This window comes from Homarus americanus, unplaced genomic scaffold, assembly GCF_018991925.1.
Source record: "Homarus americanus isolate GMGI-L3 unplaced genomic scaffold, GMGI_Hamer_2.0 scaffold33468, whole genome shotgun sequence".
Classification (NCBI taxonomy): Eukaryota; Metazoa; Arthropoda; class Malacostraca; order Decapoda; family Nephropidae; genus Homarus; species Homarus americanus.
In genome coordinates, this window is record NW_024714177.1 from 8,605,984 (window position 1) to 8,626,840 (window position 20,857).

The 20,857-nt window shown below is 44.6% G+C and overlaps 1 protein-coding gene across 4 annotated transcripts in view; it reads right to left on the minus strand.

Annotated features, from left to right (window-relative positions):
- Window positions 1–20,857, minus strand: part of LOC121877939 (alpha-catulin-like) — a 180,092-nt gene that overhangs the window by 24,474 nt on the left and 134,761 nt on the right. For all 4 annotated transcript variants that reach the window (XM_042383927.1, XM_042383925.1, XM_042383921.1 and 1 more), the window contains exons 4-5: window positions 8,853–9,062; window positions 7,720–7,914 (exon numbers count right to left, since the gene is read on the minus strand). In XM_042383927.1, coding sequence (XP_042239861.1) covers window positions 7,720–7,914; window positions 8,853–9,062 — 405 coding nt within the window. The remainder of the gene's footprint in view (window positions 1–7,719; window positions 7,915–8,852; window positions 9,063–20,857) is intronic.

The window sequence follows — 20,857 nt, forward strand, 5'->3', positions numbered from 1 at the left end:
TCACCACACACACACACACACACCTCACCAATGAAACTCTTCAAGGAGTTCTCCCGAGTGTTAAACCCCTCTGCTCCATCATCAATGCTTCTCTCAGTCAAGCTACATGCCCAGCTGACTGGAAGACCTTTGTATCACCAGTGCCCAAGTCAACCAGCCCAATAATCCTAAATCAGCTACGACCTATTGCAATCACTCCTAATACCCAGCCCAATCTGAAAGTTTTGTGTCTGACTGGGCTATGCTGATATTGAGGAGTCAGACCTCAGCAATTTGGCAATATGAAAATCCTCCACCACTCACTGTCTTGTCAGCTTTCTCGATTACATATACCGCCATCTCGAGAAACGAAAACGTCTGTAGCTGTCGCCTTCATTGATTTCACAGAAGCATTCGACCTAGTCGACCACAATATAATCATCAACAAAGCTATTGACCCGGGCTTCAGAGAAGTCTTATACCATGGCTTACAGACTTCCTCAGTGACCGACGCCAAGCTGTACGCTTCCGAGGGGCTGTTTCTCCACCTTTCAGTCACTCACCAGTGGCGTCCCCCAAGGCACCAAGATGGGACCACTCTGCTTCCTTATACTCATCAATGATGCCCTAAAGAGAAACCCCTGCTCGCTGGAAATATGTCGACGACTCCACCACTGGGATCAGCGTCAACAATTCTGCTCCCCAACTATACCGCCCTTCAGGATTTATTGAACAGTCTCCAAAACTGGGCCACCAACAACCATGTCACCATCAACCATACCAAGACCATGGTTATACATCAACCTCTCCGACATTGTCCCCCCTCCGTCCATTTTAGGTCCGAACACACCCAGGTTGTAGATTCCACGAAGCGCCCTATACCATCATTCACAAACTAAATTGGAAACCACGTCAGTGAAGTTATCCAGCATCCTCGTTTCCATCTCCACCTCCTCCCACTTAAACTCAAGTCCCTCAGGTTCCACACGAGCTCCTCAGTGTATACACAACATTTATGCTTCCCAAGCTCACCTATGCCTCCCCACTGTTCCTCCTAAAATGCCACAACGTAAACACCTAGAAAAAAGTGCAAGAGGGCATGCAAGATTATTCTCTCCTTCCTACTCTACATATAAAAGCATCTGTACACATTGCTTTCGACTCTCACTGACCATCACCACAGCTCCATCTACAAATTTGGTAGAAGCTTCTACACCATCCCCAGGCACCAGCCCTACTACTACCTAGAATCCCCTGTCCAAAAGTGCTGTTAGAGCTACAGCCGTCCATACGTGCACAGACAGTCGCTATAAGAACGACCCAGTCCCAACCATTGTAAAAAGTGTCAGCATGTAATAAATCAGTGTATTCACTCCCAGCTTACTATACTACGCTGTCACTATGTTGGAAATGAACTGTATTTAGGCTGATCCCCATCTGGATTTACTACTATATGTCTTATTTGTGTCACTTATGTCGCATATATTTGTAATTCATAACCCATTCCCCAAATATGTAATGTATATTTTCAGCCTTCTGGCTGTAGAAACTTCACCAAATAAACCGTTAATTATTATTATTATTATTGTACACACACCCAGGGCCTACATCAGGCCGATTACTGACTCTGGTACGCCTCTTCGGGCAGTGGATAGTTCACCATCCTGGACTGAAGTACTTAGCGTAGATGACGTGGAAACCAAATGGATAAATTATACCAACACCACCACAGGCTGCACTTCTTCCCCGAGAAGTCCGTCAGATCTCACCAGCTGACTTGCCTGGATCACCTCCGGATCCAAAAGACTTATGCAACAGAGACCAGAGCCTTTCATCTCAATGACCACATCCTTTACAGGTCACTTCGCAACCGAGTCATCCGCGAAATACGCACTGCAAAGAGATCCTACCCAGCAAATTAGCACCTGAAGCAGATAGCATCAGTCAATGGTATGGTAAGCAAAAACTCTGTGGACTAAACAATAGACACACCTCCCTTCCTGAGGCCATCTCACTAATGTTGACGCAGCTGAACCCAAACAAATAACCATTTCGCTACTATATGTAGACATACACGGCTTGACACAACCACTCTCCTGCTTACCTACCAAGCCCCCCTTCCCACTGACTTAGTGAAGAAATTTGACGTAGCAAAACACAGTTTAAACTAAAATTAAACGCTCTACCCCATTTGACACCAATGAAACTCTTCAAGGAGTTCTCCCGGAGCTTGCTAAACCCCACATATCATCATCGGTAGCTTCTCTCCAGTTAAAGCCAAGATGCCCCAACTGACTGGAAGACCTCTTATGTGTCACCAGTGCCAAGTCAACCAGCCCACAATCAGCAAATCAGCCACGACCTATTGCAATCACCCCAATACCCAACCCCATAATCTCTTGAAAGTTTTGTGTTCGACTGGAAGCTTATGCTGATATTGCAGAGTCATGGGCCCTCAGCAATTTAGCAACATGAAAAACTTCCTCCACCCACTCACTGTCTTGTCGGCTTTCTCGATTATATACCGCCATCTCCGAGAAACGAAAAAACGTCTGTAGCTGTCGCCTTCATTGGCGGATTTCACTAAGCGTTCGGCCTAGTCGACCACAATATAATCATCAACAAAGCTATTGACCTCGGAAGCTTCGCGGAGAAGTCTTATACCATAACTTACAGACTTCCTCAGTGACCGACGCCAAGCTGTACGCGCTTCCGAGGCTGTCTCCACCTTTCAGTCACTCACATGGCGTCCCCAGAGCACCAAGATGGGACCACTCTCAAACTTATGCTCATCAATGATGCCCTAAGAAACCCTGCTCGCTTCCGGAAATATGTCGACAACTCCACCATTGGGATCAGCGTCGAAAACAATTCTGCTCCCAACTATGCCGCCCTTCAGGATTTATTGAACAGTCTCCAAAAACTGGGTACCAACAACCATGTCACCATCAACCATACCAAGACCATGGTTATGCATCAACCCCCTCTCCTCAAACATTGTCCCCACCTCCTTCCATTACTCCTGGGTCCCGAACACACTCCCAGGTTGTAGATTCCACAAGCTCCTCGGCGTCTCACCATAGACAACAAACTAAATTGGAAACCACACGTCAGTGAGGTTGTCAATTCCTCCAGTTCCGTCTCCACCTCCTCCGCCGACCTCAGTCCCTCCAGGTTCCTGCACCTGAAGCTCCTCAGTGTTTGCAACATTCATACTTCCCAAAGCTCACCTATGCCTCCCCCACCTGGTCTTCCTCCCTAAATGCCACACAACGTAAACGCCTAGAAAAAGTGCAAAAGAGGGCATGCAAGATTATTCTCTCCCTTCCTACTCCACATATCAGAAGCGCTCAACACACTGACCCTTTCGACTCTCACTGACCATCACCACGACCTCATCTACCTGCAAATTTGGTAGGCTTCTACACCATCCCGACACCGGCTCCTACTACCACCTGAGATCCCTTGTTCGAGAATTGCTTGTTTCGACACTACAGCATCCAGCCCATACGTGCACAGGCAGTCGCTAAGAACAGCCCAGTCCCAACCATTGTAAGATTATCAATAACTTGTAATAAATCAGTGTATTCACTCCCCAGCTAAACACTGCTCCTTACACTGTCACTATATTTAGAAATGAACTGTGGATTTGAGCTTTTCCCCATCTAGTTATTATATGTCTTATTTGTGTCACTTATGTTTACTTGTATATTATTTGTAATTCATCGCCCATTCCCCAAATATGTAACTGTATATTTTCAGCCTTCTATTTTTAAATCTCAATAAACCACCGTTAATTATTATTATTATTATTATTACACACACACCACACACACACACACACACACACACACACACACACACACACACACACACACACACACACACACACACACACACACACACACACACACGGGACTTAGGCACATTACATATGTACCAATAACTTATAACACTTGTTATATACACATTAGGGGAAACAATGTGCTTGTAAAATGTGTAACAAAATACCTTTATTATTCTTCCACTTATGTGCTTATCAAGTACAGGTTCGTCACGAGCACTAGTAGAGTACAGTACTCCTTTGTAACACGTGTTCTACAGATGTACGATAGTTGTAATAGAAACACGATCTATAAGTACCGTTTTCCAGGTCAAACACAGTGTAGAAAGCACCTCAGTTAGACCCAGCTGTACGGTAGCTGAGATTAGTGTCAAGTACTACATTACAATCCCATGAGTCATCTGTGTCAATCATGAATAGACATAAGTGCAATAACTGACACTAATGAGACGCACACAACTTCCATCTAATTACCTTCAGTATAACAATGAGCAACACAAACCCAAGCAGACAGATAGACACGGTGATGGGTACAGACAGATAGACACGGTGATGGGTACAGACAGACAGACAGACACGGTGATGGGTACAGACAGACAGACACGGTGATGGGTACAGACAGACAGACACGGTGATGGGCATAAGACAGATAGACACGGTGATGGGTACAGACAGATAGACACGGTGATGGGTACAGACAGATAGACACGGTGATGGGTACAGACAGATAGACACGGTGATACAGACAGATAGACACGGTGATGGGTACAGACAGATAGACACGGTGATGGTACAGACAGATAGACACGGTGATGGGTACAGACAGATAGACACGGTGATGGGTACAGACAGATAGACACGGTGATGGGTACAGACAGATAGACACGGTGATGGGTACAGACAGATAGACACGGTGATGGTACAACGGATGGACACGGTGATGGGTACAGACAGAGATGACACGGTGATGGGTACAGACGAAGACGGTGATGGACAGACAGATAGACACGGTGATGGGTACAGACAGATAGACACGGTGATGGGTACAGACAGATAGACACGGTGATGGGTACAGACAGACAGACACGGTGATGGGTACAGACAGACAGACAGACACGGTGATGGGTACAGACAGATGAACACGGTGATGGGTACAGACAGACAGACACGGTGATGGTACAGACAGACACGGTGATGGGTACAGACAGACAGACAGACACGGTGATGGGAGCAGACCGGACACGGTGATGGGTACAGACAGACAGACAGACACGGTGATGGGTACAGACAGACAGACAGACACGGTGATGGGTCGCAGACAGACAGACACGGTGATGGGTACAGACAGACAGACAGACACGGTGATGGGTACAGACAGACGCAGACACGGTGATGGGTACAGACAGACAGACACGGTGATGGGTACAGACAGACGACACGGTGATGGGTACAGACAGACAGACAGACGCGGTGATGGGTACAGACAGACAGACACGGTGATGGGTACAGACAGACAGACACGGTGATGGGTACAGACAGACAGACAGACACGGTGATGGGTACAGACAGACAGACACGGTGATCGGTACAGACAGACAGACACGGTGATGGGTACAGACAGACAGACACGGTGATGGGTACAGACAGACAGACAGACACGGTGATCGGTACAGACAGACAGACACGGTGATGGGTACAGACAGACAGACACGGTGATGGGTACCAGACAGACAGACAGACAGACACGGTGATGGGTACAGACAGACAGACACGGTGATACAGACACAATGAGGGTCATACATAAAGATATGATGTTAGCCATACAGACAGACAAGGAGAATGCCACAGTCACCAGCCATACCCGAGGTCTGACATGTGCACCGTCGTTATGAGTGTTTAAAGACATGTGTAAGAGTCTTAACACTACTAAACATTAGGCTCCCTGGACCCATCACCTCCCTCAGTAACCCCAACCCACCGGGCCTTTTCTCTCACCATCCACGACAGAAAAACAAAATTCAATCACAGACTCTGGAAATAAAAGTTCCTCTGCCATAAAGACTGGCAGGCCACGAGCTGGTTGTAATGTAGTTATTGATATGCAGATGAAACACATGCAAATGAATCAGTGTCGGGGCCCCAGTCTGTGTGTCATCTACAGAAACACTACAAGTGTTGTTGTGACTCAAGTATCTATTTGTGTTCATTATTGTATAATTAACACAATATATATATATAAATATATATATAAATATATATATATATATATATATATATATATATATATATATATATATATATATATATATATATTTAAAGGATCATTAAATTTTAAAAACTTTGTGTGCAAATGTGAAATAAAAAATCTGTAAATGGCATATAAAAGGCAAAATTAATAAGTTTTAGCACAATTACTGCAATCAATTCTAGTTGTCAACATAACTACCATGTTTTATGATACTATATATTCATACAGATTATAGGAGCAGTAAGTTAAACACGGTGGGAGAACACCGTAGAATTATGCTGCAAGAGAGAGAGAGAGAGATATATATATATTGAAAACAAACTTGATGTAAGATTTGAAGCATTTGACTCTTGTAAGGACGCTCAGACTCCATCAATTTGAGGATATTGTGTACTTTGATCTCGTAAAGTTCATGTAGAGATGTTCGGTCTAACGACCTTCCAGGCTTTTTTTATTTGAGATCATTCGGTGATTGACTGATTGACATGTCGAGAGTAATGGAGGAGGTGAACTGTGTGTTGTGGCCAAGAGAATACAAGTACCTCACAGGAATCCTATTTCTAAATGGGTGGAGGATAAAGAAACTGGGTGTGTGAACGATAAACCACGACCCGAGAGACCTCGACTGTCGACCGCTGTGGAGAAAGCTTTTACCCATGTCCATACTGTCGAATTATTATTTGTTCTAAGTTAAACTCTCACTCAATGAACTGTTTCACATCAATTCAATTTGCCTGTTGAGGTATCCACGTTAACCCTGCAAGACAAATAGACAGATATATTAATAATTAAAAAAATTTGATAAAGGATTGCCGCGATAATCTTCCCATCCCGTCGATATAATGAGACAGGTAGGAGGAGGAGCATCCTGTGAGGGCGGGGCAGCTTTAAGGGCCTGGTGGCGGGTGTGTGAAGGGGACAGCTGCGTCCTCAAGCATCCTGCCAACACTTGCATCAACTCTTAGCGGGCGGAGTGAACAAGACCCACATTCTTAGCCCGGATGCTCAATGGCTCGCACTTTAAATCTGTTCCCGCAACTGAAGGAGTGAGACAACATCTAACACATTCACTAAAGCTGTGTAAACTGTCTTTCAAAGATGGTGAGTTAAAACCCAAGTCGACCTCGCACCGTGACTACTGTGCCTGGATGTTATTCTCTCGTTTTCCCTCGAGTGAATCTTTACCCAACAAACTCCTGAGACTCCGGGCGTGTGGTGAGTGAGGGCGGGGAAGGGTAATATTGGTCGTAATATGAACAAGACTGAAGTTTGTAGAGACGTTCAAGTCAGTCTTAACGTCGCACCTCAACATCTTAACTTGACTCAGTTTTTCAGGTGGGTGGACGGTACACTGTAATAACTTGTTAAAACAGGTTTAAATGAGATGTGTACCTGGGAACTCATTTAATATTTGTCATTTAAAGAGTGTACCCATGACGTACAGTACCTCTCGTTTAACAAGTGTGCCTGGGGACTAAGAACCTACCTGATGTTTAATGAATTTATCCGGGAACATTAAACGTACCTGATATTTCATGAAAGTACCTGGGACCCTACCTGGTGTTTAACGATAGTATCTAGGACCTTATCTAGTGATTAATAAAAGTACCTGGTGTTTAACGAGTATACCTGGGGACCTTGGACGTACCTGGCGCTTAATAAGGGAGCCCGGGGAATCTGCAGGGCTCTGGCCGTTGACTCTGACCTCTCCCTGGGCGTTAACTGAGTCGAGCACGCCGTCCTTGACCACGTAGTGTATGAGGTCCATGGCTCGACGCATCTGGCAGAACACTGTATCTCTGTTCTCCCGCGAGGTGAGGCACTCTGGGTGACGAAGACACACCTGGGGGAGGGAGGGAGACACAGAGTTTAGTAAAACCTACGACAGGGCATAACTAATGAAGGAAAGGAGTAAGGTCAATATGGAATAAACAGTAAGAAGAGACAAGATCAGGTAACAGTGAAAGGAACATCAACGGGTGAGTAGTACTGTACGCTCGGGGAACCTGACCACAGATACGCCTCTACTGCCACGTTTTTATTCATTCCCTCTGAAGCTCCTGAATGAACGCGACACCGAGAATGGCCGCCAGCGGCTATAAAATATTAACAGTTATGCTCAAACATAACACAGGCGGCTACACTCACGGTCTAAACCTGGATTTACTACTTACTGGAGCCGCCGTATATGTTCGTCTGTTGTGAGGTGCTGACATATATTGCATGTACCTGAGGCCAGGATTCCCAAAGGTCGTAGGCTTAAGTCCTTTTAAGCTGGGTTATGCAGGCACCTCAAGAGGTCTGCCAGGCACTTGTTCCAGGTCAGGCGTGAGTCGGGAGAAGCATTAAAGTAAAGTAACAGAGATAGAATTACTTGTGTATGATGTGTTACAATCGGGTTTCATGATTTAGCCTTAACTGAACTAAGCTGAAATGAACTGAGAATCTTTCGTTATATCTTTGTGATGCAGGGAGCCCCAGCATCACCTGCCAACACCTGTTCACACAACCCACCCACCGACTCCCGTAACTAAAAAAAAAAAATGTACCAAACAGCAAGTATGAGCACAAAAGTGATCTTAGGGGCAAAAATACCGATTTATCGCGTTTTGTGTTCTGTGTTCACGCAGTCACTTCCATGTGCACTGAGAAGAAGTACACAGAGTAATGATATGTACGACAACACACGAGGAGGAGGAGGAGGAGGTTTACATCCACAGAGAGGACAGGATGTGCAGCGTGAGGAGCTGCGCAGGGTGAAATGAGAGGAAAGACGCGCACCTTGGAGGCTGTGAGGAGCATCATGGTGGATCTGTCGAGGACCTGCCGCGCTGCCGCCATCTGCGCTCGTCTACGCTCGTCCTTCATGTCAGCTGTGCGGTCGCCGGTGAGGTGCGCCAACTCCACCATCTCGGCCCCGAAGTGACTGAACGCCTTCACAAATTCAGTAAAGTTGGTGACGCTCTCTAACCGCGACAGGCTGTGGGTCACCTGGGGAGGGAAGACAAGTGTTAATAACAAATAATTCTGCACTTAACATGTACTGTATAAAATTAATCCTAATTACTGAATAATCTTTAAAACAACAACAGCAACTTACTTAATGAGATAAAATGCGTAAAACAAACAACTTAAAGTAACAGCAAAGACTACAAACTAGAAATTGTGTCCACATGGATGATGAATTTCCTCTCTATATAATTCACTATGGTCATCAGTGGTCCAGTGGTTGTGTGAAGACTCCCGAGAGAGAGAAAGAGAGGTGTTATTCGCACTAGATTTTTTTTCACACGACGTAACACATCCAATGACAGATTCCTGCTCATTATGTTATTAGTAACAAGAAAAATGTTGATGAGGAATGAATTTAAATAAAGTGGTCACGAGTAAATGATTTAATTAAACACTTATAACGGGTAATGCATTCGTATGTCTTTACGGTTATAAACAAACAATATCTAAAACAGAATGATAATTTATCGATATACGAATGTAATGAGAGTCTAGTATGGCTTAACAGTAGACACCAAACTGTTTATAGTGTGTGTGTGTGTGTGAGTGAGTGTGTGTGTGTGTGTGTGTGTGTGTGTGTGTGTGTGTGTGTGTGTGTGTGTGTGTGTGTGATCGAGTCATTACCAGCCTCGCTCTACGTTCAACAACACGAGAGACGTTAGTTAGCATGTTTAATGCTTTCAAGGAGATAATACAATCGCATATATCTAACTCAGACACAGAAACATACAGACAAACAAACTGATAACGAGAGGCAAACAGGCAGATAAGCGGATAGATACAGACAGACACTCAGACGCTGGCCATATTCTCGTCCAAAAAATCTCGCCATCACTTCAAGCTGAAACATGAACAAAGACACACGGTACACGTTGACGCAGGGGAGTGAAGTGGGAGGGTGGAGTGTGACCCTCAAGTGGAGATGGAGGGCCGTGGTTAAGGCGAATGGTCGTGGTTAAGGTGGAGAATCGTGGGTAAGGTAGAGGTCGTGGGTAAGGTGGAGGGTCGTGGTTAAGGTGGAGGGTCATGGTTAAGGTGGAGGTTCGTGGTTAAAGTGGAGGGTCGTGGTTAAGGTGAATGGTCGTGGTTAAGGTGGAGAATCGTGGGTAAGGTGGAGGGTCATGGTTAAGGTGGAGAATCGTGGGTAAGGTGGAGGGTCTTGGTTAAGGTGGAGGGTCGTGGTTAAGGTGGAGGGTCGTGGTTAAGGTGGAGGGTCATGGTTAAGGTGGAGGTTCGTGGTTAAAGTGGAGGGTCGTGGTTAAGGTGAATGGTCGTGGTTAAGGTGGAGAATCGTGGGTAAGGTGGAGGGTCATGGTTAAGGTGGAGGTTCGTGGTTAAGGTGGAGGGGTCGTAGTTAACGTGGAGGTCGTGGATTACAGGGTGGAGGGTCAGTGGTTAAGACGAATTAATGGTGGTTGGAGTGGATATTGACGAGACGGATCATAATGGTGGCTGTAGTGGGTAATGGTGGTGGTGGTGGTGGTGACGGTAGCGGTAGTGGGTGGAGGATGTGCAGACCTCCACTGGGGCTCTTGACCCCTCCACATACTGCTGGCGCCCCCAGGTTTTCAATGGGCGGTGGTCACTCCTCCAGTCTTAATTCGCACAAGCCATCAACAATTATTGGGCAGCAGAGAGAGGGAAGGGGGGGGTGGGTCATCACCAGGATGGGCGGGCGAGTGGATTGGGGAAAGAGGATGGAAAGGTGGAGGAAGAGAAGGAGGAAGAATAACCTACCCTCCCCACACATCTGATACACAGTGCTGAAACAAAAGACTGTCTCACCAGCACCCCCACAACCCCAGCACAATGGACACACCACACGGCCTTGAAGCTAAGATAAACTGTGGTAGAATGATGATGCAATACAGTCACGCCACAGCTTCAACGTCGTCAGCTGGTGCGGTGAAACAGAAGACAGTCAAAAGAGCGTCGAGAAATAAGTGAAAGACATGTATAAATGCTAACAGTATTATAAAAAACAAAAGACTATAATTCTATTGACGAAAACAAAGGAGTATCACTATCAATAAAAATAAAAATCATCACCGTCGATAAAAACCAAAGAATTATAACTTTATTTATGGACACCAAAGTACTATCACCCCATCTATGTAAAAAAAAGACTATCACCTCATCTTTGTAAAAATAAAAGACTATCACTTCATTTATAAAAACAAACACCTATCGAAACATTTCCTAAACATTATCACACTGAACACAACATTGGAACCCAACTTGTCGTACGAGTGATTCAAGAACAGTTATGGGGTGTACGACGCCATTTACGATGACCTTCTTGCCCTGATCTTTTTTCAGGAATATCGCCTTTAACACATGGAACTCTGCACTTTTCGAAGCTTTGGAGGAGTGTCGAAGCAAGTTTCCTGGTGGGAATTATTAGCTAGTGCTGTACTCAAAATATCGAAACTTCGAGATCTCTCCAGAGCTTTAAAAGGGTGGTATTCCTGAAACAAGATCAGGGCAAGAAGGTCATCGTAAACGGCGTCGTACACCCAACGACTGTTCTTGCAATTGGCCCTGGTCAGAAGAGTCTCTTAAAATGAAAGTAAACAGATTTTTACTGCCACTTTTGTCAACTTTTCTACTTGCTGTTTTAATTCGTCTGGTTAGTATAAGGACTGTGTTGTTAAAATTATAATAAGGCTAATGTGTAGAAAACGAGACGTAAATCAATGAACGAAAAAATATATACTGCACTGGGTATGTCTTTACTTTGGAAAAGAACCAATGGCTACTTGTAACTTCTGCGACACTGAATGAAAAAGTTAAACTGTCAACAGGAAATTTGTACGATTGGTTAATGTTATTTTATTACATTAGTTAACATGGAGGAAATTTATCTCGTCAAAACTTTAGTTTACGAAATATTTTTGGCCTCTCCACCATGGCAGCTCTTCCTAAACAGGCCTATGAATATTCTTCTTCTTCTATTGTTATTATTATCATTATTACTGCATTATTATTATTATTATTATTATTATTATTATTATTATTATTATTATTATTATTATTATTATTATTATTATTATTAGCGCCACTAATATACGTCATTACCAGGCCATCAATGCTGACGAGACCAAATTACATTGTGTCAAGTGTCCGCCATCTGCTTCCTAATTCTCGGTGGTGTGGAAAAATGAGGAAACCTCCTTAAATGTTAGGAGGGCAGCAACAGACAACAGAGGCAGCAGCAGACAACAGAGAAAACAGAGGCAGCAACAGACAACAAAGGCAACAGTAGCAGACAACAGAGGCAGCAGCAGATAACAGAGGCAACAGCAGCAGACAACAGAGACAACAGAGGCAGCAGCAGACAACAAAGGCAACAGTAGCAGACAACAGAGGCAGCAGCAGATAACAGAGGCAACAGCAGCAGACAACAGAGACAACAGAGGCAGCAGCAGACAACAGAGAAAACAGAGGCGGCAACAGACAACGAAGGCAAAAAAGCAGTGACGAACGAAAAGCAGAGGCGGCAGATAATGAAGAAGAAACAGAGGCAGCAACAGACAACAAAGGCAACAGTAGCAGACAACAGAGGCAGCAACAGATAAATAGAGAAAACAGAGGAGGCGCAGACAACAAAGGCAACAGAGAGACAAAACAGAGGCAAACGGCAGATAACAGGAGAAAAACAGAGGTACAAACAGAGACAAACAGAGGCAGCAGACAGAGACAACAGAGGCAGCAGAGACAACAGAGGCAAACACAACAGAGGTAAGGGTAAGCAGCAGCAGACAACAGAGGCAGCAGCAGCAGACAACACCCAGGAGAGAGCTTGACAAGAAAAATATGGACCAATCGTCACCCAAAATCTGGCAGTAGGATCAGGGACGAGTGAAACACCACACACACACACACACACACACACACACACACACACACACACACACACACACACACACACACACACACACACACACACACACACACACACACACACACACACACACACACACACACACACACACACACACACACACACAAGTATGATCAACGTCCTCGCAATACTTGTCTCCATATTTCGTGTTGTGTGTGGCGGCAGGAAGGTTGTGTGGAGAATATTGACACTATACCGGGTGTTCCTTCTCGCCTTACTAACTCGGGGTGTACAGGGAGGCGGTCAGCTGGTATCGCCTCACCTTCACAAATACGTTACGTGGAGAAATAATTAGCACGTTACCTTGAGAAATAATTAACAAGTGAGTTACCTTGAGAAATAATTAGCACGTTACCTTGGAGAAATAACTAGGGAGTCAGTCGTTGTCAGTCAACATTTGTGCCCCATTGTCAATTTCTCCACCAAAGACACACACACACACACAGAGAGAAAGAAAAAATTAGAGGAGAGAGAGAGAGAGAGAGAGAGAGAGAGAGAAGAGAGAGAGAGAGAGAGAGGACAAACTTTCCCTACTTAACATACATGAGAAACCATCGATTTTCACAGCGTAGAACTGACATCCTCGTAGTAGTGGTGGTGATGATAGTGATGGTAGTAGTAGTGGTGGTGGTGGTGGTAGTGGTGGTAGTAGTGGTGGTGGTGGTGGTGGTGGGTGGTGGTAGTAGTAGTGGTGGTAGTAGTTTTGGTGGTGGTGGCGGTGGTGGTGGTTTTGGTGGTGGTGGTGGTGGTGGTAGTGGTAGTAGTGGTGGTGGGCGGTAGTAGAGGTAGTGGGTGTGGTGGTAGGCGTGGTGATGGGCGTGGTAGTGGGCGTGGCTCGTCTCAAGCTCACTACACTTCCTGAATCACAATTATGAAAATGAGTCAATCCCACGACCCACTGACTGCCAACCCTGGAACTGCCGCCACACCCTGAGCTGTGAGACTGCTAGGGTACTGAGAGGTTGCTAGGGTGAGCTGGGAGACTGCTGGGGCTGAGAAGGTTGCTAAGGTGAGTTGGGGGACTGCTGAAAGGTTGCTAGGGTGAGCTGGGGGATTGTTGGGCTGCTGAGGTGCTGAGAGATTGCAAGGGTGAGCTGGGAAACTACTGGGGTCCTGAGAGGTTCCCTAGTGAATTGAGGGACTTGCTAAAGAGACGTGAGACTTAACAGTAGGTGAGAGATTGCTAGGGAGAGCTGAGAAAGCCAACAAGAGATCTGAGACACCAAAAAATAGCTAGGATCTCTCCAACAAGAGCTGATAGCCTGCTGGGAGGAGATGAAGAGACACAAGGTTTAAGAGAGAGAGAGAGAGAGAGAGAGAGAGAGAAGAGAGAGAGAGAGAGAGAGAGGAGAGAGAGAGAGAGAGAGAGAGAGGAGAGAGAGAGAGAGAGAGAGAGAGAGAGAGAGAGAGAGAGAGCTATCAGGTGTCGTGTCTATATCAGAAAGTTTGAGTGAGTGTAATACATCAATCTATCTATCTATATATCTATCTGTCTCTCTGTCTGTCTGTCTGTCTATCTGTCTGTCTGTCTGTCTGTCTGTCTTCCTCTTTCCCCCTCTCACAATCTTTCTCTCTCCGCTTCCCTTGATACAGGAAGAACTTAAGAGATGTCCTAAATTTTAAGTAACGTTTATAAGTATCTAAGTAATGGCCATAAGTCTCTACGTAACGTTATAAGACTCTAAGTAACGATTTAAATATTTAAGTAACGGTTATAATTCTCTAAGTAACGTTTATAAAAAAATATTAAGTATTGATTTTAAGTTTATAAATATCGATTAGAAGTGCTTGGAGGGAGGAGGAAGAGGAGGAGGAGGAAGAGGAGGAGGAGGAGGAGGAGGAGGAGGAGGAGGAGGAGGAGGAGGAGGTAATAATACACCAGGTCGTCAGGTAATAACAGCACCAGGTCGTCAGGTAATAACAGCACCAGGTCGTCAGTAATAACAGCACCAGGTCGTCAGTAATAAACACCAGGTCGTCAGGTAATAACAGCACCAGGTCGTCAGGTAATAACAGCACCAGGTCGTCAGGTAATAACAGCACCAGGTCGTCAGGTAATAACAGCACCAGGGCGTCAGGTAATAACAGCACCAGGTCGTCAGGTAATAACAGCACCAGGTCGTCAGGTAATACAGCACCAGGTCGTCAGGTAATAACAGCACCAAGTCGTCAGGTAATAACAGCACCAGGTCGTCAGGTAATAACAGCACCAGGTCGTCAGGTAATAACAGCACCAGGTCGTCAGGTAATAACAGCACCAGGTCGTCGGGTAATAACAGCACCAGGTCGTCAGGTAATAACAGCACCAGGTCGTCGGGTAATAACAGCACCAGGTCGTCAGGTAATAACAGCACCAGGTCGTCAGGTAATAACAGCACCAGGTCGTCAGGTAATAACAGCACCAGGTCGTCAGGTAACAGCACCAGGTCGCGGTAATAACAGCACCAGGTCGTCAGGTAATAACAGCACCAGGTCGTCGGGTAATAACAGCACCAGGTCGTCAGGTAATAACAGCACCAGGTCGTCAGGTAATAACAGCACCAGGTCGTCGGGTAATAACAGCACCAGGTCGTCAGTAATAACAGCACCAAGTCGCCTCCCCTTATAAAATATTCAAACTTTCTCCCACGGGGTAAACTGTGACCTAAGATTACTCAGGTATTTCCTGTAGTTTTTTTCTTCCTTCCTCCTGAAGAAGTAGTGAGTGGTGGTATTAACTCGCCCGATGTTGTGGCTGGAAAAATTAAAATAGTTTGTGGTCGATAAAAAACGTTGAGTGAGTGGGGGCATTCTGTTACTTTGTACTGCTGTTGAGTGGTTTGGTGTGTGGTGATGTATGATGGTGTTTATGGTGTTGCTGTTTATCTATGGTGGCATGGTGTAAACAGAAGTGAGATGGGGTGGGGTAGGGGGAGGTGTTGTCAGGGGTTATGTGGGTGATGTTGGGGGAGGTAATGGCAAACGCACGACTCCGCCACACACGTCATGACGACCGGGGGCGGAGAAGGGCGAATGTAAATGAGATGGATCAAGTCAAGAAACTCCTCGAGATATTTGTGAGCGTGTGCGGGAGGCTGTGTGGAGTGGTCGTACCGGAGGAGCGATGAAGAAGGGAAGTGAAGGGGAGAGGATAAAGTCGATATACGGAGGGAGGGAGGGACGGGTTCTCACAACATTCGACTGATGTCCTTTGAGTTGTCAGAAATGCCGATACATGGCGGAGTACTTCTGTAAATCTGCCCTCGGACATGACGCGGCGGAACCATAAAGTAGGTCAAGGTGAGGAGGAGAGCCCAGGTCAAGTGGCGGACCCAGGCGAAGCTCCTCTAGTCAGCAGCAACTTGTACCGCCGCCACTCCACCCGGGGGTTACAACACCATTGAGAGGACTCGGCATTGTGCCTTTTGTTCTAGTCACGAGTAGCGACGGCGGAGGCAACGGCGATGACGGTGATGATGTCGCAGACGAAGACGGCGGTCGCAGTAGCAAATACACCAGCGGGAGGGAGATGACTACCGAAAACACAAGTACACAATGCGGTAACACCTCCACATCCTGCCACACACATAAGCCAGTTCAGGTATAAAGCTCCATGAGAACACAAACAAACAAACAGCCACGGCAAACACGCACCGTCTGCCTGTGTAATAAACTAAAAAAAAAACAATAAAAATAATATAAGTCTGTTGTGTGTTGTGAGGAAGAAAGTCCAAGTCCTAGCAGGGAGAGAGTTTCCCCCGCCTGATTAGAGTCATTCTAGGTTCATAAAGACATCCGGGTTGTGACCACAGAACAACACCCACAGTTATGACCCCCACGAGACTACCTTCCCTGGATGATGTTACTGTAATAAACCTCCCAGTCTTCCTCCGTTACGACAGAGACACACTCCACCAGCTGCCTTCCTCAGTCACCTTTGTGAGACATTTGTTCATATCTTTATCCTGATACTGTTTATTCGTCCTGGTGTGCCAGTGGACGGCTGGCTGAGGTGTGTGACCCGGAGGCAAAACTGGTCGAGGATGTCACTGAATGTGAATTAATTTCAACTCTTGAGACCAAAATTTTCCCCAATTTGAGATGAACACAGAGAGACGAGAGAGTGTCATGGCTGTGTGTTTGTATTGAGACTCGAGTGTTGTCACGTACCATCACTATGACACAACTTATCACACAATAAGACATCAGACGCATGTTTCCAGGGTCAGTACCGCTCACACCTGTTTCCCTTATAAACTCACCACAGAAGATGTTCACTCTAGGAATTTCATATTAGTTCCGAGGATGATTCTTTCGCCCGAATCTGAGCTGTGAAGAAATAGAGGTGAAGCCACGCCAGGTGAGTGAGTCGTCCCTGTGAGGTAGCATGACGCACCTCATGTTTATTACCTGACATATACAAATACGATTTGTGGGAGACGAACCTAAAGCCCAAGATTATATATATATATATATATATATATATATATATATATATATATATATATATATATATATATATATATATATATATATATATATATATATATATATATATATATATATATATATTTTCTAAATCCGCATGAAGTCATATACTGGCCAAGACACAACGTTTATGTACAGTATTTGTCCTGTTGTTTATGAATATATGGTTAGTCAGGGTTAGGAACATAAGAACATAAGAATAGAGGAAACTGCAGCGATCCTAATGGTTCATACTAGGAGGTCCCGTTTACACCCAACCCCTATCGCTCATTTGTCCGAGTCAATGTTAGAGTTAATGATGATGTTCAGTAGCTTGTTCCACTCATCCACTACTCTATTTCCAAACCATTGTTTACCTATCTCGTGCCTAAATCTAAATTTGTTGAATTTAAAACCATTGCTACGAGTTCGCTCCTGGTTGGATAGTCTGAGTACCTTTGTTATATCACCTTTGTTTATCCCTGACTTCCATTTATACACCTCTATCATATCGCCCCCCACTCAACGTCTGTCTCTCAAGGGAGTGGAAATTTAGATGCTTTAACCTGTCTCTGTACTCAAGGTTCCTAATGCCCGGGATTAGTCTTGTCATCCTGAATGCTTAGGATTCTCTTATCCATTCTGTAGTACGGTGACCAGAACTGAACCGTGTAATCCAAGTGAAGTCTCACAAGCGCAAGATATACGGTAGTTTTAGGATGACCTCGCTAGTCTTGAAAACTAATAACTCCTTTGTATGAACCCATGTACTTTGTTAGCCTTGTTTTGAGTAAATACGCATTGTTGTCTTGGTTTAAGATTCCTACTTATCATTACTCCTAAATCTTTCTCACAGTCGGATTTCTCTATAACAACGTTGGTCATCTGATATCTGGTTTCTCTGTTTACATCTCCTAGACTAAGTACTTTACATTTGTCCACATTAAAGTTCATCTGCCATTTTTCAGACCACGCGAATTTTTTTTTAGATCTTTCTGTAGTTTTGTGGAGTCCTGTCAGATTTAATTACACGCCCTATTTTAGTGAACAGTAAATTTACTTATGTTGCTGTCTCAGCCTATATCTGTGCCGTATATATATATAATAAATAGTAATGGTCCAAGTACTGAGCCTTGGGGTACTCCACTAGTGACGTTATCCCAATCGGATTTAGTAACGTTAATGTTCACTCGCTGTTTCTTGTCCTGTAACCATACCCTAATCCAGTTAATGTTAGGTTAGGCTAGGCTAGGCTAGGCTAGGTTAGGTTAGAATCTGAACAGCTTGTTTTTTTTTTTTAATGCCCAGTGTCTCCAATAACATGTTTTTCATTCCTTCCTCCCTCCTTTATTTCCATCCCTTTTCTCAATTCATTCTCCAATTCTTCTATTTCTTCTCTCCTTCCTTCTTTCATTACACCTCTCACTTCTTCCCTCCATTCTTTCATTCACACACTCCATCTTTCACTTCTTCTCTCCATCCTTCAAACCATCCTCACTTCCTTCATTCGCCCCTCCTTCCTTCATTCACCCCTTCTTCCTTCTCACTTTTTCCTTCCTTCCTTCCCTCTCTCACTTCTTCCTTCCCTACCTCCCTCTTCATTCTCCCTCCTCTTCCTTCCCTGGACCCACACTCAGACATTCACCAGCCTGCCCCACCCTCCCCCCTGTTCGTCTGGTAGTGTTAAGGCCAACAAGAGACACCTCCTCCTCCTTCCTCCTCTTCTCCCCCTCCTCCTTCCAACACACGCCTTTAACACTCACGCCTCCACGCTCCCTCCACACCAATATGCAACTTTAACTTCGGGACCAACCTCCACTGTCCAAATCGATCGTTCGTACATATGAAACACACATACAACCTAATGTGTAATTTTTAGTATGTATGTTTGGCTCAAAGAACTAATTCCCTCACTGAACGAAAAAAAAAAAGAAGAAAGTCCATAACTGTTGGACGTTTTCAAAATCACCAGAAAGCGAAATTTTGCGTCGTGTTTTTTTCCCGAACAACCACAACGCGTTTTGGACGGTCCTAAATTTTGCTAACCCAACTCAAACTAACCTACACAAACCAAATCAAACCTAACCTAACCTAACAAAATCAAACCTAACCTAACCTAGCCAACCCAACCAATCCCTATAACGAAATTTATGGTTATTTTGAAAACGATCACTTGTTTTTTCTCTGCATTTAGAGAATTCGTTTTGAGCCTCACACAATGTATATGTAACTCGAGAGCTCGAATACATGAAAACACACAACACTATGTAACATTTATTTATTTATTTATATACTTTGTATAGAGTATATCCAGTATCTATAAGGATCATTCGTCTATATGCTACACTATAGTATTCTTCACTGAGTATACTGTGTACATTCCGTGTATATTATTGCTCTAACATTCTCTGTATACATAACATATATCAACAACATGTAAACTATATATCCGTCTGGAAGAGAGTGTGTGTGTGTGTGTGTGTGTGTGTGTGTGTGTGTGTATGTGTTTGTGTGTATGTATTATAAATAATAATAATAATAACTAACGATTTATTGAAAATTCTGCAGCCCGAAGGCTGAAAATATACACTGGACATAAATGACTTATTACATACAAAGACATGGGGTGGTGGGTTATTGAAAAAGCTTATTACTAAGAAAACAATGAATGAACATACAAATTATTATAGTTTCAGTTGATGGCCTAGGTCAGCTGGTTACAGAGACACCAGGTGGAGGTTCATGGTGTAGTAACTCGTCCTCGGTGTTGATATGAAGGACCTCAAGTGGTCATGGAGACACCGGGTGTGTGGTGTTCACGTGTGTGTGTGTGTGTGTGTGTGTGCAATCTCAAAATCGCTAATCGATCCTGATAAACACAATAATGGATGGTTAGTTGATGGATGACTAGATGGGTGGCTGGATGGTTGAAGTGATGGATGAATAGAGTTGGATGGGTAGATGGATAGGATAGTTGGATGACTGGTTGATTGACTCATTGGACTGAATGGTTCACTTTTTTTTATTTTATTGGCACTCTCACATCCTGTGTAAGGTGAAGCGCAGAAGCGTTACAGTGCCCAACAGCAGCTATAAGTCTTATGCTGCTTTGTCTCATGAGTTAGGCGTAAAGCTCAGTCAATAGTGTTATGTCATCAAGTTATTGAAGCTCCAACAACTTGTTGAACACGAATTCGCAACTTTCGATTTACAACAGGTACCTACTTTACTGCTAGGTGAACAGGACTATGGGGGCTAGGAAGTATGTCCAAAACAACTTCCACCGCCCGGGAACCCAGTGACATCTCGTGCGAAGGCAAAGAGCGGTCCTGATTTCACCACCAGCACCCGGATGGTTTACTGGCTGAATGGTTGACTGGGTGGAAGAATGGATAGTTGGATAGCTGGCTGGCTAGATGAATCA